Source organism: Anolis carolinensis, chromosome 1 (assembly GCF_035594765.1).
Source record: "Anolis carolinensis isolate JA03-04 chromosome 1, rAnoCar3.1.pri, whole genome shotgun sequence".
NCBI lineage: Eukaryota > Metazoa > Chordata > Lepidosauria > Squamata > Dactyloidae > Anolis > Anolis carolinensis.
In genome coordinates this window covers 235,990,072-236,011,982 of record NC_085841.1, presented here as the reverse complement: position 1 = coordinate 236,011,982, position 21,911 = coordinate 235,990,072, and the positions used below count along the sequence as shown (strand labels likewise).

The window sequence follows — 21,911 nt, the reverse complement described above, 5'->3', positions numbered from 1 at the left end:
TGAACCCGCCTCCTAGCTATGATTGGCTAATCATTGGCTAGCTCTCCTGGAAACCCGACTTTGCCCTGATTGGTTGGTTCCTACACTTCACCTTGAGGCAATTCTAGAACGTCAATAGCATGCGCCGGAGATACGCGCTCTTGTTTATATAGCCGTTGGTGTGTGCAGAGTTGACCAATCGAAGCGCGGGGTGTCACCTTTAGAACCGCCTTCTTTTGTGGATTGACGTGCCCCTGGACCAACGAGTGTCAAAGAACGGTCTAAGCGGCGTGCGGTGCCGCGATTCGGTCAGTGTGAGGTGAAGATGGCGGTGCTGGCGCCTCTCCTGGCGCTGTTCTACTCCGTGCCGGGGATCTGCCGCTGGCTCGCCCAGCCCTACTACCCGCTCTCGCTCCTGCTCTCGGCGGCCTTCCTGCTGGTGCGGAAAGTGCCGCCGCTGTGCCATGGGCTGCCCTCCCAGCGCGAGGACGGGAACCCGTGCGACTTCGACTGGGTGAGACCCTCCCCCGCACCCGTCGCAGGAAAAGGAAGGAGAAAACCTCAACAGCAGGCCTGGGCAAACCTCTCCACAAGCGGCTGAGGGGGAAAAGGGAAGGGCCTGAAGCTGTGAGGAATGGTGGGAGTTGAAGTCCAAAACCCCTGGAGGGAGGGTCCAAGTTTGCCCAGGCCTGCCCTACATGCTGTGCCTCCCTTATCCGGAATTCCGAAATACTCCAAAATTCCCCATGATGTATACAAACATCACTTCCCAAAATTACTTACAATGTTTTGTATAACGTTGTCTTCGAGCTCTGTGTCTATGAAAGATAAATGAATTTCGTGCACAGGCTTGGTTCTCTCTCCAAGATACCTTCTTATATATATGTAAATATTCCAGAACACTTCTCCTCCCAAACATATAAGGGTTGTTGGATGTTTTCTGGACTGTATGGCCATGTTCCAGAAGTATTCTCTCCTGACGTTTTGCCCACATCTTTGGCAAGATGCCTGTCATAGACGTAGGCAAAGCGTCAGGAGAGAATACTTCTAGAACATGGCCATACAGCCCGGAAAACATACAACAACCCTGTCATCCCGACCATGAAAGCCTTCGACAACACATTTCATATAAGGGATTCTCAATCTGTACTATTTTTTCCTTTCACTTGCATAAGTGGACTTTTCCATTTTCTGTGGATAGTCTTGTAATGAATTCCTTGGGGATAGCATATATTTATTAGTTGTTTTTGAGCTACCAGAGAAAATGAGTGCGATTAACAAAAATTAATCAACTTTTTTTTCCATGTCAGAAGTGACTTGAGAAACTGCAAGTCACTTTTGGTGTGAGAGAATTGGCCATCTGCAAAGACGTTGCCCAGGGGACGCCCGGATGTTTGATGTTTTCCCACCCATGTGGGAGGCTTCTCTCATGTCTCCGCATGGGAAGCTGGAGCTGACAGAGGGACCTCACCCGCTGTCCCCAGATTTGAACCACCGACCTTTTGGTCAACAGCCCTGCCGGCACAAGGGTTTAACTCACTGTGCCACCATCAACTGGGAGAAGCAGTTTATTCTTGTTGGGTAGGAGCCCTGGGTCTTATCTCTTGCCCTCACTATTGGGCTAATGGATTATGACCCGTTTAGGATCATGACCTATTGGGTAGCAGAGTTTCAGAAGTATTCTTTTAGTTTATTGGGTAATGGAAGATCACTGGACGTGTAAATATCTTGTTTCTATTCCACACTCACCAGACAAAGATTCAAGTAGGCTTCTTTTAAAATAACAGGTTTGTTTTACGCATAACTTTGTGTATTTAAATATACAGGTACATCTCTTGTCAGGTTAAGCTTTAAAGCATTTCAATTTGTAGGTAAAAGGTAAAGGTTTCCCCTGATGTTAAGTCCAGTCATGTCTGACTCTGGGGGTTGGTGCTCATCTCCATTTCTAAGCCGAAGAGCCGGCGTTGTCCGTAGACACTTCCAAGGTCATGTGGCCGGCATGACTGCATGGAGCGCCGTTCAGTTTGTATCTTTAACTTATAATCTTTAAACTATATTGCTTTGTACAGCTCTCTTTAATAACAGTCTACTTCCAAATAAACTCAAGTCTCAATTGACTTCTAACTCATAACACTGGCTTCTGCACTCTAATAGACTCAAACCTCAACTGTCTTCTAACAGTCATCCTTTTAAAACGGAACATTCTAAACAGTCACTGAACCAGTTACATGGTCTGCAGCCCCTCCCACTGCTTTAAGTATATAGAGCTAAAGAAATTGCAAACCAAAGAAGACATACGCTTCAGGAAATAAACCAACATATTATAAAACAGACAAAACATTAAATAGGGGAGGTTTGAGAAGATTGCTATCTCCAACACTCACCTTGTTGTTTTAGGCATCATTCTTCCTTTGCTCTGCTGTTTGATGGTTTTTATTATAGTTGCATTTGCAGAGATCTCGCCATGTTATCCACCTAGATCAGGGCTTCTTAAACCTTTCCACTCAGGACCCCTTTTGGTCCCGATAAATTTTACGTGATCCCAGATATATAGGCATATAAATAAAATAGGCAGAGAAATCAAACCTTTATTGATAACAAATCAGCATTTGCAAGGCTTGCTAAATGGGATGTTTTTTTTCTTTTTATGAAGTACAGTGGAAGCATCTTCTGCAGATATCACCGTAAACACTGCATGTTGTTGCTAACTTTTAAAGCAACCACAGAAAACTGTTATTGTTGCCAATTTTTGGGACCCCAACATTGAGCTGAAAGGACCCCAATAGGGATTGGGACCCACAGTTTAAGAAGCATTAGACTAGATCAGGAATGGGTACCAGGTGGTTGTCCATATACATTTTGGCTTACAACTCCTATCTCATAGCCAAAGATGAGAGATTGTGGAAATGGCAGCCCAAAGACATCTGGAGTATCAAAGTGACTGGTCTACATGAATCAAAAAGGTGGATAGAAGGACCTTTTGTAGGCCCAGGTCTTGGTAATGTTCCTTGATAGTTTTTGGCACACAAGAGCAGCTTCTGGTACTAAAAGCTTCTATTTGGGAAGCCATCAAAAGAAATTTAGAAAGACAACTCCTGGAAACTCTGAAAACATTGTACTTCAACAGTGCTAGTCAAACGGGTGGGAATTTTTTGTGGCTTTCCAGCTGTGGAGGGGGATCCAGGGAATGGAGAAGACAAAATGCTGCATTTGCTGCATTGTTTGGTTTTGAGTGAAGAGTCACCTGAAAATCAGCACAATTTCTTTTAAATTTTGGGGTCTGGGGATTTTAGGAGCTGCACTTAGGGCCCCTAGGGCCACATGTAGACCAAAGGCCACAATTTGTACATTCCAGCTCTGAAGTTATGGTCACATATGGATATAAGTAGAAGAGATACTGGACTTCAATTATAGTTGGCAAGATTGTCAAATCGACATACATGAGCAGCTTCATATACAAAAAAAGGACTTTGTGATATAGTTTTTTAAAACCCTACTAATTGTGGTATCAGATCAGAAAAATAGGAATATTTGTCAACAAGCTAGATAGCAATACTTAAATGGCTTCATAATTTTTGTGTGCAGATAAATCCATTTTGCCTACTTTATGGGCAACCTCTGTAGCTCCATATTTGTACTGCTTTTCAATATACTGTCTTTCTTCTAGCGGGAGGTAGAGATTCTGATGTTTCTCAGTGCGATTGTGATGATGAAGAACCGCAGATCCAGTGAGTAATGCTTGTGTGTGTGCGTGCACTTTCAAGTTGTATGTGGATTTACAGCGCCACATGAATTTTGAAGGGTTTTTCCAGAGAAGCAAGACTTGGAGAAGGCTTGGCTAGATCCTTCCTCTGAAATATAACTCAAAGAGTCTGGCATTCCTTGGTTGATGATTAACTTCCAAAATCAGAAAGGATCCTGTGCCTTCAGGGGAAAAAAGTTAAAGAGTCTTTACCTGTATTGAAGGCTTTTTCTTTTTTTAAAATGTTGGTTATGTCTATCCAGTGCACACAATCACTAATCAAGGCTGAGATGTGTGTGTGTAATTTTATGAGATGAGATTATCTCCATACAGTAAATTTACACAGAAACAAATGTTTCTAAATTGCTAGTTGTTCTGTGTTGGTTGTATTATTAGTGAGTAACCCTCTACATTCTTTTCTGAGGAGTGTCTTTGAAACATGCTTGCAGTTTCTTTTGTTTTCAACATCTTATCTGTGATAGGAAGATAAAGTGGCCAGAAGGCAAAGTTTTCATGAACCAATGCTTGATGCATTATGGGAGAGGTCAAATGAAGGACGTCCTGAAGCTGATAGAGAATAGTAGAGACAGAAACTGTGTGGAAAATTAAATTAAATACAAGTAGCTGAAAAGAGTGAAATAACCTCTTTGTATGGAAATAACATGCCAGCAAACCCACTCAAATGATTCTAATCGTTACATATAAAAACCTATCAAAATTGGTACAAGAGAGTAAATTGCTAAGAGAACAATTGCATGACATGAAACATTCAACATCCTTAATGTATGCATATAATTTGAGATTAAAAATGAAAATAGTATACGAGTCACCTTGCAGAGAACTTCCACAAAATACAAGATGGCTCCCAACTCAGATCATTGAGGGTTCTAGTTTGCTTTAGGATGGGATGAAGACGGCACATTGGTTACACATGCCTCCTCACTCTACATTTTTGCCAACCCTGGACCATCCCTGAAGGTGGGGAAGTAGTTGTTCAGAATTAGAATACTGCTTCTGAAAGCACCAAACAAGTGATGTGTTTTGTACTATTTTATAAATCTGCAATTAAATTCATGGTCACTTTCAATTTACTTTCTTTTTAAAGCAATACATTGGGAGTCGCCTATAGCAGGTCCTAGGGGCAAATGTGGCCTCTGGATGTGGCAAATATGTCCATCCCTACTGTAGTCTATACAGGACTAACTGATGATGCAAATACCTGATGCTAACCATCTGTTTTGTGTGTTTGTCTTTCAAGTTACTGTGGACCAGCATGTAGGAAATATCTTTATGTTCAGCAAAGTGGCCAATGTCATCCTTTTTTTCCGCCTTGACATCCGGATGGGGCTGCTCTACCTCACACTCTGTATAGGTGAGACCTCTAGAGTTGGTTATTGAAGGATAGTTTCTGCAGCTCTTAAGACACTAGGAGAAATGGGACTTTAGATGCAGACATCATCTTGCCTCTTTGCACCTTGTGTACCATGATATGCGTTCTCCCCAAGAAACCATAATTGGGTGATTTTTTCCCCAAAAATATAGTTCTGCCTTTCATATAGTTAGAAGGAGCCACAAGGGTTATTTAGTCCAACCCCCTGCAATACAGGAACACACAATTAAGCACCTCTGAAAGATATCCATCTGACCTGTGCTTGAAGACCTCCAAAAATGGAGGGTTCACCATCCTCCAAGGTAGTCCATTGCATGTCAAGTTCTTCCTAATGTTTAAGTAGGATATTTTGTATTCTACTTTGAATCTATTGTTTTGTGTTGTAGTCTCTGGAGCAGCAGAAAACAAGCTTATTTCATAATCTTAACACGATATTCACTCAGATATTTAAACCTAGCTACCAGGTCACCTCTCGGTCTTCTCTAAAAGCTGGACATCATCAGTTCCCTTTCCTCATAAGACTTAGTTTCCAGATCTTTGGACATCTTGATAATCCTTCTAGTTCACATTTTTATTAGTTATTACAAAGCAAATGTTTCCCACTTCCTCTGTTTGAATTAACCTGATTATAGTATAAATATTCTTCCAGTTTTCCCAATGGGGATCTCTTCCACTGTTGTCATTTTGCCTTTGATAGTTGAATGCTCTTAATTGGATTACAGTTGCTTGAATTAGGGGGAGAGGGTCATAGTTCTGAGGAATCAAGGTTCATGCTGAGAAGGGAATGGAGTCTGGGGAATCTTCTGAGGACTGATTTTATCTTACAATAGAAAGATACTATCACTTAGAGTAGATAGCACAGGCCTGAATAGACAAATCATTTCACCTGGCATCAAGCAACTTCCTGATTCTATTCCATTGTAGTGCTAAACTGTGCTTGGTGTTTGCATTTTCAGTGTTCCTGATGACCTGCAAGCCACCTCTGTACCTGGGTCCTGAATACATCAAATATTTCAGTGATAAAACCATAGATGTGAGTATTGTATTTTCTGCACATCAAATGTTCTTGGATGGATTGAGAAAACCTGACTCTTGCCAATTCTTTGTAGGATGAACTAGCACGGGATAAGCGGGTAACCTGGATTGTGGAATTCTTTGCCAACTGGTCCAATGAGTGCCAATCGTTTGCTCCCATCTACGCTGACTTATCCCTCAAGTAAGTGACATCCTGTTCATTAAAAGGCAGTGCCATATTTCTGAGCTGGGCATCTTCTGGTTTTTTTATTATTATTATTTAGCTGTTGACTTGAGATATATCAAGTGAAGCCAGTCATGTTATGCTGGCTATAGGATCAGTGTCAGTTATAGTGGCACAGTATATCATATGAACCATATATTGGCAGGCTTTTCTTGCAGATGGTAAGATACCATTTAACTTTCAGCTCTAAGTTTTCTTCTCTTCCCTTTGACAATGGAAGTGAACTGATGCAGAATGCCAGTGGCTCATTATTGGTTGGCAGTCTCTGGTTAAAAATCTACTATAGAATCTTGTCAGATATTCAACAAAAGCACAGACCTTTTAAACTAAGTCTGTGGTATTAGATTAATCTATGTTGGGGAGAGGCACTCCCCTTCTGTGTTTTTTGTCTAAGTGCTGGCCATTGCTGTTTCTGTATGAACAACTTGCTGCTTTTGGTAATTACCAGTAGATTGCCTTTTGTATTAAAAAAAAACCCTTGCTTCCAATGTACTGTAGTTAATCAAGAAAAAGGAGTGCATTTATAACTCAGCATGGTGAAATTGTTATTCTTATGGGTTGGTGCTTGCATTAGAGGTCAGTGTTTGAGAACAGAGAAGGAAAGAAGAGACATACTACGGTAATCAGCTGAAGCAGGGATGGATAAATTTGACCATTCAAATATTTTACTCTCATCACTGTCCACCAGCAGAGCCAATAGTGATAGGAGTGTTGCAGTCCAGAAACATTTGGAAGGTCATGATTGCTCACTTTTGAGCTAAAGATCCTTATTGATACTCTTCTTGTGCATTAAGGTATGCAGGATATAGTCCTAGATCCATAATGTTGCAACCTAGTTGAATCTACACTAGCTTTGGTGTGGTCAGTATCTGGCTGGGAATGATATTGAATTCCATGCCTTGTTGTCATTCATTTTTTTATTTCATTCCGTAAATGATGTTTTCTTTACTGTTTCTCCCCAGGTATAACTGCAGTGGACTGAACTTTGGGAAGGTAGATGTGGGTCGCTACCCTGATGTAAGCACTAGGTGAGCACTTCAGGTATCTTTGTAGTGGGAACTAAAAAGTTGGTGGAAGCCAAAATGCCAGTGATTAATCTTCTTAAAACCTCTTTTTATAATATTGAGGGGGACTGTGGCGTAAAAAGACACAGACTAGATATGCTTTAAAAAATACTTAGACCTAAGATCCTTCTCTCTTTCCAGGTACAAAGTCAGCACCTCTCCTCTCACGAAGCAGCTGCCCACTCTAATCCTTTTCCAAGGTGGGAAAGAGGTCATGCGCCGACCACAGATTGATAAAAAGGGACGAGCTGTTTCATGGACCTTTTCTGAGGTACATTCTATTTGGCACCATGTTGCTTGTGGGGTTTTGTCAAATGTAAAATGTTCTGTCCCCCAGTCCACATGGCTAGAGCTAACAGAATTCTCTGGTCATGACCCTGCAGTGTTCTATATGTGAAAAGCAAATTGTCTGACAAGATGCAAATGTGAGACTTGCCAAAGATAACAGGACAGTTACACAAAACAATGCCCATCTGTCTTTCTGTCGCAGGAGAATGTGATCCGGGAATTCAACCTGAATGAACTGTATCAGAGAGCCAAGAAAGTGTTCAAGCAGTCTGATGAGACCCCCGAGGAATCTCCAGAGCAGCCTGCTGTCATGGAGCTTCCCAACGGGGAAAGCAAAAAGGACAAATAAGAGCCCAAGGGACTGGGCCATAGCCCCTCACTGTTTAGCTCCCCACTCCTAATTCTATCTTGTTCTGTGCCCTAAGATGTCAGCTGAAATCTGTCTCCAGCTCACAAGGCTGGAGCTAGGAGTGTTAAGGTCAGAGAGCTTCTGTACCCTGGGCTTGGTGTGTTTCTGCTGGTGGCTGCTTGGTTTATACATGTGTTCTTTGCCTCTGTTGTCCCTGATTCTTCCTCTGGGAGTAACTAGGGATATAACATCTGTAGATTTGAGCCATCAGGGAAAGAACTCTCTGCTTGCTGGAGACCATGAAAACTCTGGCATCTCTAGATGAGTGGGGAATGTACACTTTCCTAGCAATGAATAGAAACTACTGAGAAAAGCATGGGCTTAATAGCTGCTATAAGGGAAGAGTTTATTTGCTTATTAATCTGTAGTGGGTCAGTGGAAAATGTTGACCAGTTCATCAATTCTCGGGGAAAAGATTTATTTCTTTCCTATAAAAATGCACTCCTATTTCAACTGCTGTCCCAGTCTTATTTGTGATTGAGAAGGCACAGGTATTGTTAGCAGTTTCTACTTCCTACTTGATGCCTTCTATTAACCATGACAGCAGAACTTTTTAATATTTCTGCTGTACTCTAGGGGTTTAGAAGGATGTTTCCATAATGTGCTAGTGTAAGTGGCTGCCATGTAGCCCTTAAGGACCTTGGGTCCTTTACAGCAAAAACTGCTAGCTTACTGCAACGTGCTCTGAAAATAGGCTTTTCCCTAAACTGGAGGAGTTGCCACTTCTCTCATCTATGTGAACTTCTAAAGTTATAGTTGCTTTAACTCCACTGCTAATACAGGGAGCTTACCCAACAGTAGAAACAAGCTCCATTTTGTTCTTTGTCCCCTTCATGCTTCTGTTAATGGTTTTGTAAAATAGCCTCTAATAAAGAAATATGGGAATGTCTTGTTTCCGCATGGTGGTAGTTTGTTTGAGTAGTATTTTTAGTAGATTATTCAACCTAACAGGTTTTCTGGGGTGTAAGGCTCGCTGTATTCCTTGCTTGATGCAAAGAGCACTCAGCCAGTATCTCCTGCCTTTGGTCTTTGCCATTCTATGATATAGCTCAGGTATAGGCAAACTTTGGCTCTCCAGGTATTTTGGATTTCAACTCCCAGAAATCACAGCCATTTTACTGGCTATTAGGAATTGTTAGGCTGTTAGGAATGCGGGATATAGGTGCACAAGAAAAATTAGTCTCACTGGGAAAAAGTCTGGAAAAATCTTAAAAGATTGTTTTTGTGTGCTTTAAAGTGACTGTTGACATACAAGAATCTTAAAGTGTTCTTGCCATGCATTTTTTTTTCTTGGCAGGGTGGAGGGAGAAGACAGTTATTGCCTTCCTCTGATGCTAAAAGCATTTTACTTGATAGGCAAATGAGTGAGGGACTATTAATTTTTTTTGGGGGGGGGGATTATGACCCCAAACTATCACCTTTAATTTTTCCTTTTTAATGAAAGCTCATACTCAAATAACCATGAGTCTTAAAAATCCTGGTGTGAAAGATGCAAATAACCTGCTTTACTCTTTCCTATACATGTTAAATACTCTATTAAAGACTGGGTTATATACATGAAAAATGGGTGAGCCAAGCATGAAAGAGGTGTGTTGCCAAAGGTTCATCTTTTGGGGATTGTCAGTATTTATGCATAATGTGTCTATCCTGTGTCATGGGGAAATGTGAACTGCTTACAATATAGTATAGTAAAAGAACAGCTGAAAAAATGAATGGTCCTGTGCAAAAATAAGTAGACTTCAGACCTGTGCATGTCACCAAATATTCCTTCGATAGTTGAGCAACTGTAAGGATTGGTCATGAAAGTGTGGTTTAGTCCTTGGTCCTGGAGACAACATAATTATGGTTTAAAGCCCTGAATTCAGTAATGATAGTAATAAATGTTTTTTTTTTTAACCCGGTGATTCTTAGCCTTTAGTCATACAGGTGTTCAGCTCCCACAATTCCTAACAGCTGGTAAGCTGGCTGGGATTTCTGGGAGTTGAAGTCCAAAACACCTGGAGGACCAAAGGTTGAGGACCAGTGCATTAGAAAACTAATGTGATGTTAATGTAGTTAATCAGTGCTGAATTTTAAAGGAAAGATTGGCAGCTTTGATTTTGGATCTAGTATCTTCCATATGCTCATAGAATGCGTATCTGCTCAAGCTCCACTGGATAGGCTGCCATGAAAGGATCACCATCTTCAGCTACACAGGTCTTCACGTAGATCCAACCAGTCTTTTTCATTATTATTTCTACAGCACTTATAATGTAAAGGCAGGACAATAGAGAGGGAAATGTGGAAACGTTGCTAAAGTGACAAGTATAGTAAAGTCCCCAGGGGCATTTGAAGAGTTGTCCAAAACAATATTTCCATCCCCCACCACCCCCACACATACCTCCAAAACTCTGAGATTATGCCACAAGAACAGCAAAATTCTGACTGACTGCTTCAATGTTCAAACAATCCAGTTTGTTAAAACACAACCCACAAACTATCTACAGACCCACTAAGAAAATCCAACAAAGGCTATAGGTTCAGCAAAGGACAAGAGGGATCCTCTCAACTCTGAAGGAGTCTACCGTATACCATGCAGCTGTGGACAAGTCTACATAGGGAAACCAAACGCAGCAGCATTGCCCAAACACGAAACAAGGAACAGGAAAGGCACTGCAGACTAACTCAGCCAGAGAAGTCAGCCATAGCAGAGCACTTGATGAACCAACCTTGACACAGTATATTGTTTGAGAACATGGAAATGCTGGACCACTCCAACAATCACCATGTGAGACGACACAGAGAAGCCGTTGAAATACACAAGCATGTGGACATTTCCAACAGGAAGAAACCATGAAAATGAACAAAATCTGGCTCCCAGTATTAAAAAAACTAATATCAGGACAGTAAATAAAGAACTCTGGCGTGGGCTGGTCCATGGAACTCCCCCCCTAAAGAAATTAAAATGGCCCCCACCCTCTTCTCCTTTAGGAAACTGTTAAAGACACATCTATGCACCTTAGCATATGGAGAAGAGGAGGATTAACATAACTGTCTTCCCATAGCAGCTATGGTCTAAGTGAAACTATAACAAGGACTGAACATCTTCAGCAACTTGGTCACTTAAATTGGTCCAGGTACACGCTCGTTCTGTACAATAATGTTTTTACTGATTGTCATGTTTAAATGTATTGTTTTTAATGTGGAATTTTATTATAATGTGTGTTATTGTCAATTTATACTAATGAAGAAATTGTGGCATTGAATGTTTGCCATTTATTTGTATTTTAACCGCCCTGAGTCCCTCTGGGGAGAGAGGGGGGGGGGTCTAGAAATAAAGTTTTATCATTATTAATATTATTATTATGTTAGAAAGAGTCGAAAGCGACTGAATGAATAAACAACAAATAAAGAACAACACTCAGAACACGAGAATTCCAGGCATGAAACCATCAGGGCCAGCTAACACGACCCAACAAAGGATGCAGTAAGCAGCCAGCCCTTGAAGCTGCAAGGCTATTCAATGCTAATCAAGGTGGCCAATTGCACAATTCACACCTGCTTCAAACAGACAAGAGTTCTTTCTCCCACCCTGGACCTTCCACAGATATATAAACCCCTCTTGCCTAATTTCCAACAGACCTCACAACCTCTGCCATAGATGTGGGCGTTGAAACGTCAGGAGAGAATGCTTCTGGAACATGGCCATACAGCCTGGAAAACTCACAGCAACCCAGTGATTTCGGCCATGAAAGCCTTCGACAACACATGATGATATTGTAGCCAAACTGCATAATCTGTTTGACACCACTTTCTCATGACGCACGGCTACAGAATTCTTTCTCAGGTATGGCGAGATAGTTTACAAAACGACAACTCCCAGGAGTCCATAGTACTGAACCACTGAAAGTGGAGCCAAACCGCATCAATTCAACAGCATGCTCCCCCTGCGGGGACACGAGTAAAGCCTCCCACAAGGATGGTAAAAACAAAAACATCGGGGTATCCCCTGGGTAACGTCCTTGCAGATGGCCAATTCTCTCACTACAGAAGCGACTTGCAGTTTCTCAAGTCGCTCCTGACACGGGGAAAAAAACCACCAGGAGGAGAACTGTTTCCCCAATTGTTTTTCTGCTTGGATTCACTTCAGTGTCTTGAAGCAGAGCCGGGCGACGTTGATTGGAGGATGAGATTCGGCGGGCGACGCGATTGGCTGATGTGGCCTGTGAAAGAGCGGCTGCAAAGCGGTAGCAACGACGTTGCCAAAACTTAAACGGAATAGGGGTGACTTACAAGGCCCCGAATTATCTTTTATTGTACCGTACTCAGATTTCATGGCATCCGAAGTAGAAATACTCAGGGGGGGGGGGGGGGGGTGGTCTATTGCTCAACGTGAAGAGCTGCTGTCTGGGCTTTTCTATCCTACGGTCGATTTTCTCAGTTTCATTCTCTGTATACCCCCCCCCCAACAGCACAAATGGTTGAGCCCGCAGGGCCATTTCCTTGCCTCGGTCGCAGGCGGTGCACGCGGGCTGTGCGATTGTCTGCAGAAGGTCAGGTAAGGCCTCTAGTGTTGGCTACACTGTAGAAGGAATGCAGTTTCACAGCGCTTTAACGGCCTCGACTCAATGCTGTGGTCTTTAAATGGGATCCGTCATTGGGTGCACTCTTTTTTCAGAGAAGGCGAAAGACCTTGTAAAACTACATCTCCCAGGATTCCATAGCATTGAGCCCATACCAGTTCAAGTACTGTCAGACTATTAATTATACAGTGTAGATCAGGCATAGGCAAACTTTGGCCCTCAGGGTGTTTTGGATTTCAACTCCCACCATTCCTAACAGACTCAGGCCCTTTCCTGAGGGGGAAAAGAAAATGGCCTGAGGCTGTGAGGAATGGTGGGAGTTGGGAGTCCAAAACACCCAGAGGGCCAAAGTTTGCCCATGCCTGATCTACCGCATTTACTTTTGCATGCTTTGCCCGCTTCATAAAGTTTTCCCGCATTGAATGAGTCCATCAAGTATTTGTAGGCTGTGAGAGCCATTGTGGCTGAAGAATGGGGTATAACTACTCCAGACAAATAACTGGCCAGGCTCATACATGGAGACCAGATCTCCCTGCACGAGGAATACAGATTATTTGTAGATTATAGTACTGTGATTCCACTCCTATAGAATCTTGGGATTTGTAGTTTGGTCAGAAGCACTGAGGGTTCTAAGTAACTCCCCCCAAACTGCAAATCCCAACGTCAATGGGCAATTCAATTCAATAGTAATGCTGTAAAAGTGTATATCAGAGCTGATTAAATGGTTTCTATCTATCTATATATATAAAATGATAAAGTTGTTTGCGCAGTGACTATAACAACAAAACTAAACATCCCAGAAATACGAAATTTGGCAACACAATGCAAAAGGCTTGCCTCCAGGTTACAACAACACAACCACACCACAAAACCACAATCCAGACCCACAAAACTCACAACAACGCATCATGCGATAACAACACAACTAAACGCCCCAGAAATACAAAACTTGGCAACACAATGCAAAAGCCTTGCCTCCCGGTTGTAACAACACAACCACACCACAAAACCACACAGGACCCACAAAACTCACAACAACGCATCGTGACTATAACAACACAACTAAACGCCCCAGAAATACGAAACTTGGCAACACAACGCAAAAGCCTTCCCTCCAGGTTGTAACAACACAACCACACCACAAAACCACAATCTGGACCCACAAAACTCACAACAATGCATTGTGACTATAACAACACAACTAAACGCCCCAGAAATACGAAACTTGGCACACAACTAAACGCCCCAGAAATACAAAACTTGACAACACAACACAAAAGCCTTTTCTCCCGATTGTAACAACACAACTACACCACAAAACCACAATCCGGACCCACAAAACTCACAACAACGCATCGTGACTATAACACAACAAAACGCCCCAGAAATACAAAATTTGACAACACAACGCAAAAGCCTTGCCTCCCAGTTGTCAGAACACAACCACAACACAAAACCACAATCCGGACCCACAAAACTCACAACAACGCATCATGACTATAACAACACAACTAAACGCCCCAGAAATACAAAACTTGGCAAAACAATGCAAAAGCCTTGCCTCCCGGTTGTAACAACACAACCACACCACAAAACCACACCGGACCCACAAAACTCACAACAATGCATCATGACTATAACAACACAACTAAACGCCCCAGAAATACGAAACTTGGCAACACAACACAAAAGCATTCCCTCCCGATTGTAACAACACAACCACACCACAAAACCACAATCCGGACCCACAAAACTCACAACAATGCATCGTGACTATAACAACACAACTAAATGCCCCAGAAATACAAAACTTGGCACACATCTAAACGACCCAGAAATACAAAACACAACACAAAAGCCTTGCCTCTCAGTTGTAACAACACAACCACACCACAAACCACAATCCAGACCCACAAAACTCACAACAACGCATTGTGACTATAACAAATACAACATTTGACAACAGAACTCATCCACCTCCCCAATCCCTACATTCACACTTGGCCTCCAAAAAAACAATTACAATAATAACAATGACAACAACAACAACAATAAGAATCAACACCATCACAGGCAAGAAACAGCCAGGCACTGAGGCTGAGAGGCCAGTCAGTGCTACACTGGGCCTCCAAAAAACAATACAGAAGCATCTAACTTATCCAACCTTCATAATCACTACAACAACAACAATAATAAACACCTACACAGGCAAAAAAAAAGACTATTGTACCATAATAAAAATATAAACCGCACTCAGCAGAATCAGACATTACAATTAACAACAAACCAAAGACAACAGGGATCTCAAGCAATTATCAATCAACACAAAAATTGAAGAAAGTAACAGACTTCAAATACTACTACTAATGTGAGTATAAAGAAGGTGGAGGTCACAGCATCAATACAACCTAATGTAGACTGACCAACACCAGACTCAGCCACAGCAACGCGTGGCCGGGCACAGCTAGTATTTATATAGTTTTTAGAAAGCAAATAGCTTTTAAACTGTTATTTATTACTGTTATTTATGACTCCGCTGACCGGAGCCAGCATGGTGTCCTGAGCTGGTTTAAAAAGCTGATTGTAAAGTAGATATAACTGATTTTAATGTTTGTGTATATTTACAATTATTTTATGTCCCGGCATGGAATGCTTGCTGTATATATCTTATGCTCTGCCCTGAGTCCCTTTCGGGGTGAGAAGGGCAAAATATAAATGTTTTAAACCAATCAATAAATAAATGTTAATGTTTTATTAGTATGTTTTTAATTTCATGTATTGATAATTGGCTATTTCTTTTATCTATTGCCTGTATTATTTTCTGTATCTGTTGATTGTTGTAAGTTGCCCCAAGTCCCTTCGGGGAGAATAATAATAATATAATAATAATGATGATGATGATTTTATTCTTATACCCACGCCACCATGTCCCAAAAGGGACTCGGGGGTGGCTTACATATGGGACAAAATACCCATAGACACATAGATACAAACCAATCCATCAAAGCAAAAACTTACAGTAACTAAAATAGGTAAGGTAAGGTAAAGGTTTTCCCCTGACATTAAGTCTAGTCGTGTCTGACTCTGGAGCTTAGTGCTCAGCTCCATTTCTAAGCCGAAGAGCCAGCATTGTCCGTAGACACAGCCAAGATCATGTGGCTGGCTAAAATAGAACATAGTTAAATATAACAATCCAGTTAAAAGCACAATTCAATAAAACATAAAATAGCAGAGTAAACTCAATCAATACTCAAGGAAACCAATTACTGTAGTACAGTGAGTGTGAACATAAACAGGCCGAGCATGGTATAGTGCAAGCAGCATATCATAGGGCTGGGTATTGGATAAAGTGAAGAGAGCAGCATATTATTGTGGAACCTAGGGACTGGGCATTTATAACTAGGGACTAGGCATTGTCAAATGAAAGCTTAAACATTCAAGTTTTCAAGTCCCTGTGAAAGGAGGACAATGTAGGGGCTTGTGAGGGGTATAAATAAAATTTATTATTATTATTATTATTATTATTATTATCCAAACATTTCATGTTGGTGACACACTTTTTAGACATGCATCATTTAGCTACACAGGAATTCAGTTTTACCAGCAAAACGGGGGTAAAACCAACCCCTTGCAAGAGATACAGATACAAACATAAATTGTAATAACAAAATGTATGGGGACACAACATATCTCATATGTCTCCTGTATCAATTTAATGATATAATAATATAATACTATACTAATATTATAATATATTGTATATACGTGTAATATTAATAATAATATTATGATATAATACAATGTAATAATTATTATAATTCACTATTATAATTGTATATTTATATTACATGCAATATTACTAATAATATTGCAATATAGTCATATAATATAATGTATTGTATGTATATATACTTGTAAACTACCCTGAGTCCCCTTCAGGGTGAGAAGGGCGGGATATAAATGTCGCTAATAAATAATAAATAAAAACCTTTCGTTTATACTTTTAGAAAATATAGGATTTATTGCTTATTTTACATAGATGTCAGGGTATTGTGTATTGTGAAATGTTAAAATCAATCTGGATACAGCAATTATGGAGTTAATGAGAGTCTGCTATAATTGATGTATCACTGGACCAATGGGGTCAAGTGTGTTTTGACCGGGACTTACTATCTTGGTTCCTGTGGAATGCGAGGGAGTGGAGTTTCCTGTGTAGAGCGGAGAACAGCGATGAGCAATGTGCTGTGTGTGTGCATGGGTGCTTTCGGCAAGCACTCATGGAGGAAAGGACTGAATTGACTCTATTTGTATATAGATCTTGTAAATAAAGTTTAATCAACAGTTGGACTTCGTCTGCTGGAGTGAGTTTATCCAGTGCTGTTTTTCCACACGGGGAAACAGTCTGGAGAGAAGGAGGTGAACCGGGATGGTGAATTTTTTTTGGATTTCACTCTGCTACCCATCATCCCAGCTGACAATAGATTCAGCGGTTTTGTGTTACATTCTCACAACACACCTACACACAGCAGCCAGACACACTAATGTGTCACAACACATAGCTTGGGGAGCTGTTGTAGTGGGAAAAGGCCCCTGCTCTCTTGCCTCTTCTTTTTACCCCTCTTTCTGTTTCCTTTGGCATAGGATGCCCCCCAAAAAGCGGAAGAGGAAGGCAGAGGCACCGCCATCCAAAGCCTCTGGATCTGCCACTGTGGAAACAGAGAACAGTGGTGCAGAGGAGAAGGAGATGCCCAAGAAGCTGAAGCCGCGGGAAGGATTGGGCTCTCTTCGTGTGATCATTGAGCATTGGTGAGCATCCGCTTCCAACAAGCATTTGCTTGTTGCTTCATGCAAGATGCAACTTGGCAATTTTGGCAGGATTGCTGCCTGGCAATTTCTAAAGATCTGATGATTTTTATTTGTATCAGTGATGTGTTTTAACTTGTGCTTGTGTGCCTTTCATGCTACCCAATTATCCCACTGCAACTGCCATTTCTGTGTCCTGTGGAATTCTGGAATGTATAGCTTGGTGAGACACTACATCTCTCTTGGTCTAAATTACCTAAACTGGGATTTCATTAGATGGAGCCAGGGTATCATTGAAGTAAAATTTTAGTGCTATTACTGTGTAATGTGAAAGATTTGCATATAAGAGAAAAATTGTGCTACATTAAAACGTTAAATAATTAAAGACGTTTTAGACTGTGCTGTTGAAGGCTTTCGTGGCTGAAACCAGTGGGTTGATGTGAGTTTTCCAGGCTGTATGGCCATGTTCCAGAAGCATTCTCCCCTGACGTTTCGCCCACATCTATGGCAGGCATCCTCAAAGGTTGTGAGATCTGTTGGAAACTAGGCAAGTGGGATTTATATATCTGTGGAATGTTCAGGGTGGGAGAAAGAATTCTTATCTGCCTGAGGCAAGTTAATACCTCCCAACAACAATTTCACCAGGCAAAAAAACAGCCAGGCTTTGAAGCTGCCAGGCTAACCAGTGCTAATCAGACTGGCCAATTGCAACATTGACACTTGCCTGAGGCAGAGAAGAGTTCTTTCTCCCACCCTGAGCATTCCACAGATATATAAACTCCACTTGCCTAGTTTCCAAAACTTCACAACCTCTGCGGTGCCTGCCGTAGATGTGGGCAAAACATCAGGAAGAATGTGTTTGGAACATGGCCATACAGCCTGGAAAACTCACAGCAACCCAGTTTTAGACTATGCACATCAGTGGTAGCCATCACCTTTATATATATTATCATTATTAACTTTATTTTTATCCCGCCTTTCTCCCCATAGGGATGGGACTCAAGGTGACTAATAGTGACATGGCCTAATACAATAGACTTTAAAAACAAAATAAATGCATATGCATATGAATATAAAAATGAAAAAAACCTAACTTTGTGTAATGAGTGTAAAAGGTACAATATAATTATAATACAATATAATGCAATTAAAACTAGACAGCCCTTCCTTCTTTTGTCTCACTTGAGATAGCTTTAACATCATTTATGATTCCTGTAAAGACTTGTTTAAAAACTTTCAGCTTACTGATTATCAACTTTAAAAGTGCAGCTTTAGTAAGAATTTCTGTATCCTGAAATGAATCTCATTCTGCAATGATAAACATTTCGCAAACTAAGATATTGGAATGCAAAATAAAGGATGAAAGACAGGAGGGGCTAGTTAAGGGTAGATAAAATCCTTTTTCCCCAGTAAATGAAACCATAGATGGATTTGAGTCTGTTTGGTTTGGTGAAAATTGTTAAGTGTTCAAAAAAAATAAACTCAAGTTTTAATATTTTCCCTTCATTTTGCAGCAAAAGCTGACGGGTTTTTGGCCGCAATGCCAATGCTGTTAGTGAGGCATTGCAACAGGCTTTTTCTGAGATCGTGGTGGAAATTAATCCTGAGAAGCCCCGCAGGAATACCTTTGAGATTGTTCTTGTGAAAGAGGATGGCACCAGTAAGTAGCCTATTGTAAGAGAGTTGTTACTGGATTGTTAGGTTTAAAATACTCCTTTCCTCCAATGAAGTCACATGGCATACATGACTCTCCTTGCCCCACCTCACTTTATCCTCACAACTGGTCAGGCTAAGTCTCGTCCAGTGTTTCTCAACCTGTGGGTCCCCAGGTGTTTTTGGCCTACAACTCCCAGAAATCCCAGCTAGTTTACCAGCTGTTAGGATTTCTGGGAGTTGAAGGCCAAAGCATCTGGGGACCCACAGGTTGAAAACCACTGGTCTAGTCCAAGGATCAGGGCCCAGTAAGGACTAGAACATAGATTGCTAAGTCTTAGTTTGATTCAAACATCCATTACACCACTTTGGGTCTTTGTCATGAGTGAGAGATTGTGAAGTCTCTGTAATCAACAATATTTTTAAGAATGAAGGTAAAATTGAGTCTCATAAATGCTTCTCGGCATAATACTTGAACTGATAGATGAGGTGCCCACAGATCCATTCACAGGGCAATAGGGCACCCAACTATATCCAGGTCCTCTCATTCTCCATGCAGTTTGTCAGGTTCTTCCAAGCTTTGCGATTGCACCTCCACAGCTTTCCTGTTTTTATTACTCCCAAGCAGCATCTTCTCTTTGTCTGTTAGCCACAATATTAGAAATGGAATCTGGTGTTCCAAGGCGATATGCTTCCTTATAAATGTCAAATAACAGATATGACGTGAATGTGTCTCTAAAAGGACAGTTAGCTATCCCATGAATATATGTAGTACTCCATATAAGACAGTAGAGGGACTTCTCTGGCTTTGTATTTGCCACTGGCTGGCAGACACATCATACAAATGCTCCCAATGTCTTGTCCTCTCCATTTCTTGATCTTAGAGGCTGAGTTATGGAGCGGCCTAAAGAAGGGTCCACCGCGAAAGCTGAAGTTCCCAGAACCAAGCAAGGTGGTTGAGGTCCTGAAGGGCAACCTGGACTAAAGCCAGCTAATGTGAAGACATGCTGATAGTAAGTAGGTCTGGACTGTTCTCCTTTAACTCTCACTGAAAGTGTGTTAGATTTTGAGACACAACCTTCTGGTGCAGGTGCTTGGTACAAACTCCTAATTGTTACCATTCCTTGTTTTTAATGTGTTTTATTGCCAATCTGAAGAAGGGGAGAGGGAGAAAAGGCTCTTGGCATTCTTCTGCGATTTTTCTATTGCTAATGCCTTTTCAGCCCCCCCCCCCCTTCCAGTGGCAGTGTGTTAAAGCACTGAGCTGCTGAACTTGTGGACCAAAAAGTTGCAGGTTCGAATCCGGGGAGCAGAATGAACTCCCACTGTTAGCCCCAGGTTCTGCCAACCTAGCAGTTCAAAAACATGCAAATGTGAGATCAATAGGCATCACTCTGGCGGGAAGGTAACGGCGCTCCATGCAGTCGTGTTGGCCACATGACCTTGGAGGTGTCTTCGGCTTAGAAATGGAGATGAGCACCAACCCTCAGAGTTGAACACGACTAGACTTAATGCCAGGGGAAAACCTTTACCTCTACCTATAGATTTTTCAAAGCCAGAAGTTGACTTCTAGCTACTTTCAGATTTATGTCATTTTTGTTTGTTTCTTCTTGCTATACGCCTTCAAATTGAGTCCATTTTATGGTGACTCTATGCTAGAGTTTTATAGAATCACGGAGTTGGAAGAGACCACATGGGCCATTTAGTCCAACCCCCTGCCATGCTTAATGTCAGGGGAAACCTTTACCTAATGTCTTTCCATATCAAAAATCAGGGCACACAAGTGGTGAAATGGAGTGGTCCCACCTTCACTATTGCAGTGAAGGCATGCATCAAACAAGTTATCAGAGGTGATAAATATTGTGTTATTAGCTCAGTGTGCTCCATCCACACCATCCTGTGTTCTGGATGAACTGAGTGAAGGCTAGTAGGGAACAGCTAATCTTTCCTTGTATGGCAGTTAACTCATTATTCGTGTGTGCCATCTAGCTGCATTGTCTTTTAAGGGAAACGTCACTAGATTGCATGATTGAATTATCTACTGCCTTAACTGTGGTAGTCTTACTTTCTTTAATAACTTTCAAGACCTTGACTTCTCCCTCTGATTGCAATATAAGCCTTTTTCCTGAACATTGAGGGAGTTTCAAGTCTTCATTCTTCTGTTTCAAATGTTTCCTAAAATGCCCATAGATATGCTAGCGTTTTACTGTAATTCATTTTTTTTACTAGCATTAGCTGCGGATCCATACATTCTCTGTGAGTTGGAGCATTCATGATGGGATATGATCAAGTGGAGCAAATCCAGTCACATCTCTGAAGCTGTTGCCCTCCTCCACAGAAAAATGGACCCATGTTGCCCTCAGTTCCCTTGAAAAGTACGTTTGCTTTTTGACTGTTAAGAATTTGCAGTGTGAGCCTTGTTTTTCAATAAAGCTTCAATGTCTATAATTCTTGTGTTTAATTCTGTTCACACAAATATACCAACAGAACATCTGAAGGAATACAATAAACATATCTATTTTAAGAGGTATTTCTAAATACAAAAGATCTTCAGAATGATATAGAATTAAAATATAACGCATAAAAGGCACAAACCAAACAGTACTAGAATCAGGCTAGAGCAGTCTTTCTCAATTTGTGCGGCTCCAGGTGTTTTGGACTCTAGCTTCCAGAAATCCCAGCCAGCTTACCAACTGTTAGGAATTGTGGGAGCTGAAGTCCAAAACATCTGGAATAGTTTGAGAAACTCTGGGCTAGAGCTGT

At 41.3% G+C, this 21,911-nt stretch overlaps 2 protein-coding genes across 3 annotated transcripts; both read left to right on the top strand.

Annotated features, from left to right (window-relative positions):
• The first annotated feature begins 88 nt into the window (after window positions 1–88).
• Window positions 89–9,019, top strand: tmx2 (thioredoxin related transmembrane protein 2). Of its 2 annotated transcripts, XM_003214956.4 has the most exons (8): window positions 157–493; window positions 3,647–3,707; window positions 4,980–5,093; window positions 6,068–6,144; window positions 6,221–6,327; window positions 7,332–7,397; window positions 7,575–7,704; window positions 7,924–9,019. In XM_003214956.4, exons 1-8 carry the CDS (start codon window positions 305–307, stop codon window positions 8,068–8,070), a joined length of 891 nt encoding a protein of 296 aa, XP_003215004.1. In that variant the 5' UTR covers window positions 157–304; the 3' UTR covers window positions 8,071–9,019. The 2 variants fall into 2 exon arrangements, with proteins under 2 accessions (XP_062823232.1, XP_003215004.1); XM_062967162.1 differs by lacking the exon at window positions 7,924–9,019 and having other exon boundaries at window positions 89–493; window positions 7,332–7,386; window positions 7,575–7,667.
• Window positions 9,020–12,517: 3,498 nt separating this feature from the next.
• On the top strand, window positions 12,518–21,596 carry selenoh (selenoprotein H). Its single transcript, XM_062967163.1, has 5 exons — window positions 12,518–12,667; window positions 17,334–17,498; window positions 19,010–19,155; window positions 20,033–20,161; window positions 21,378–21,596. Exons 2-4 carry the CDS (start codon window positions 17,335–17,337, stop codon window positions 20,131–20,133), a joined length of 411 nt encoding a protein of 136 aa, XP_062823233.1. The 5' UTR covers window positions 12,518–12,667; window position 17,334; the 3' UTR covers window positions 20,134–20,161; window positions 21,378–21,596.
• Window positions 21,597–21,911: the final 315 nt, after the last annotated feature.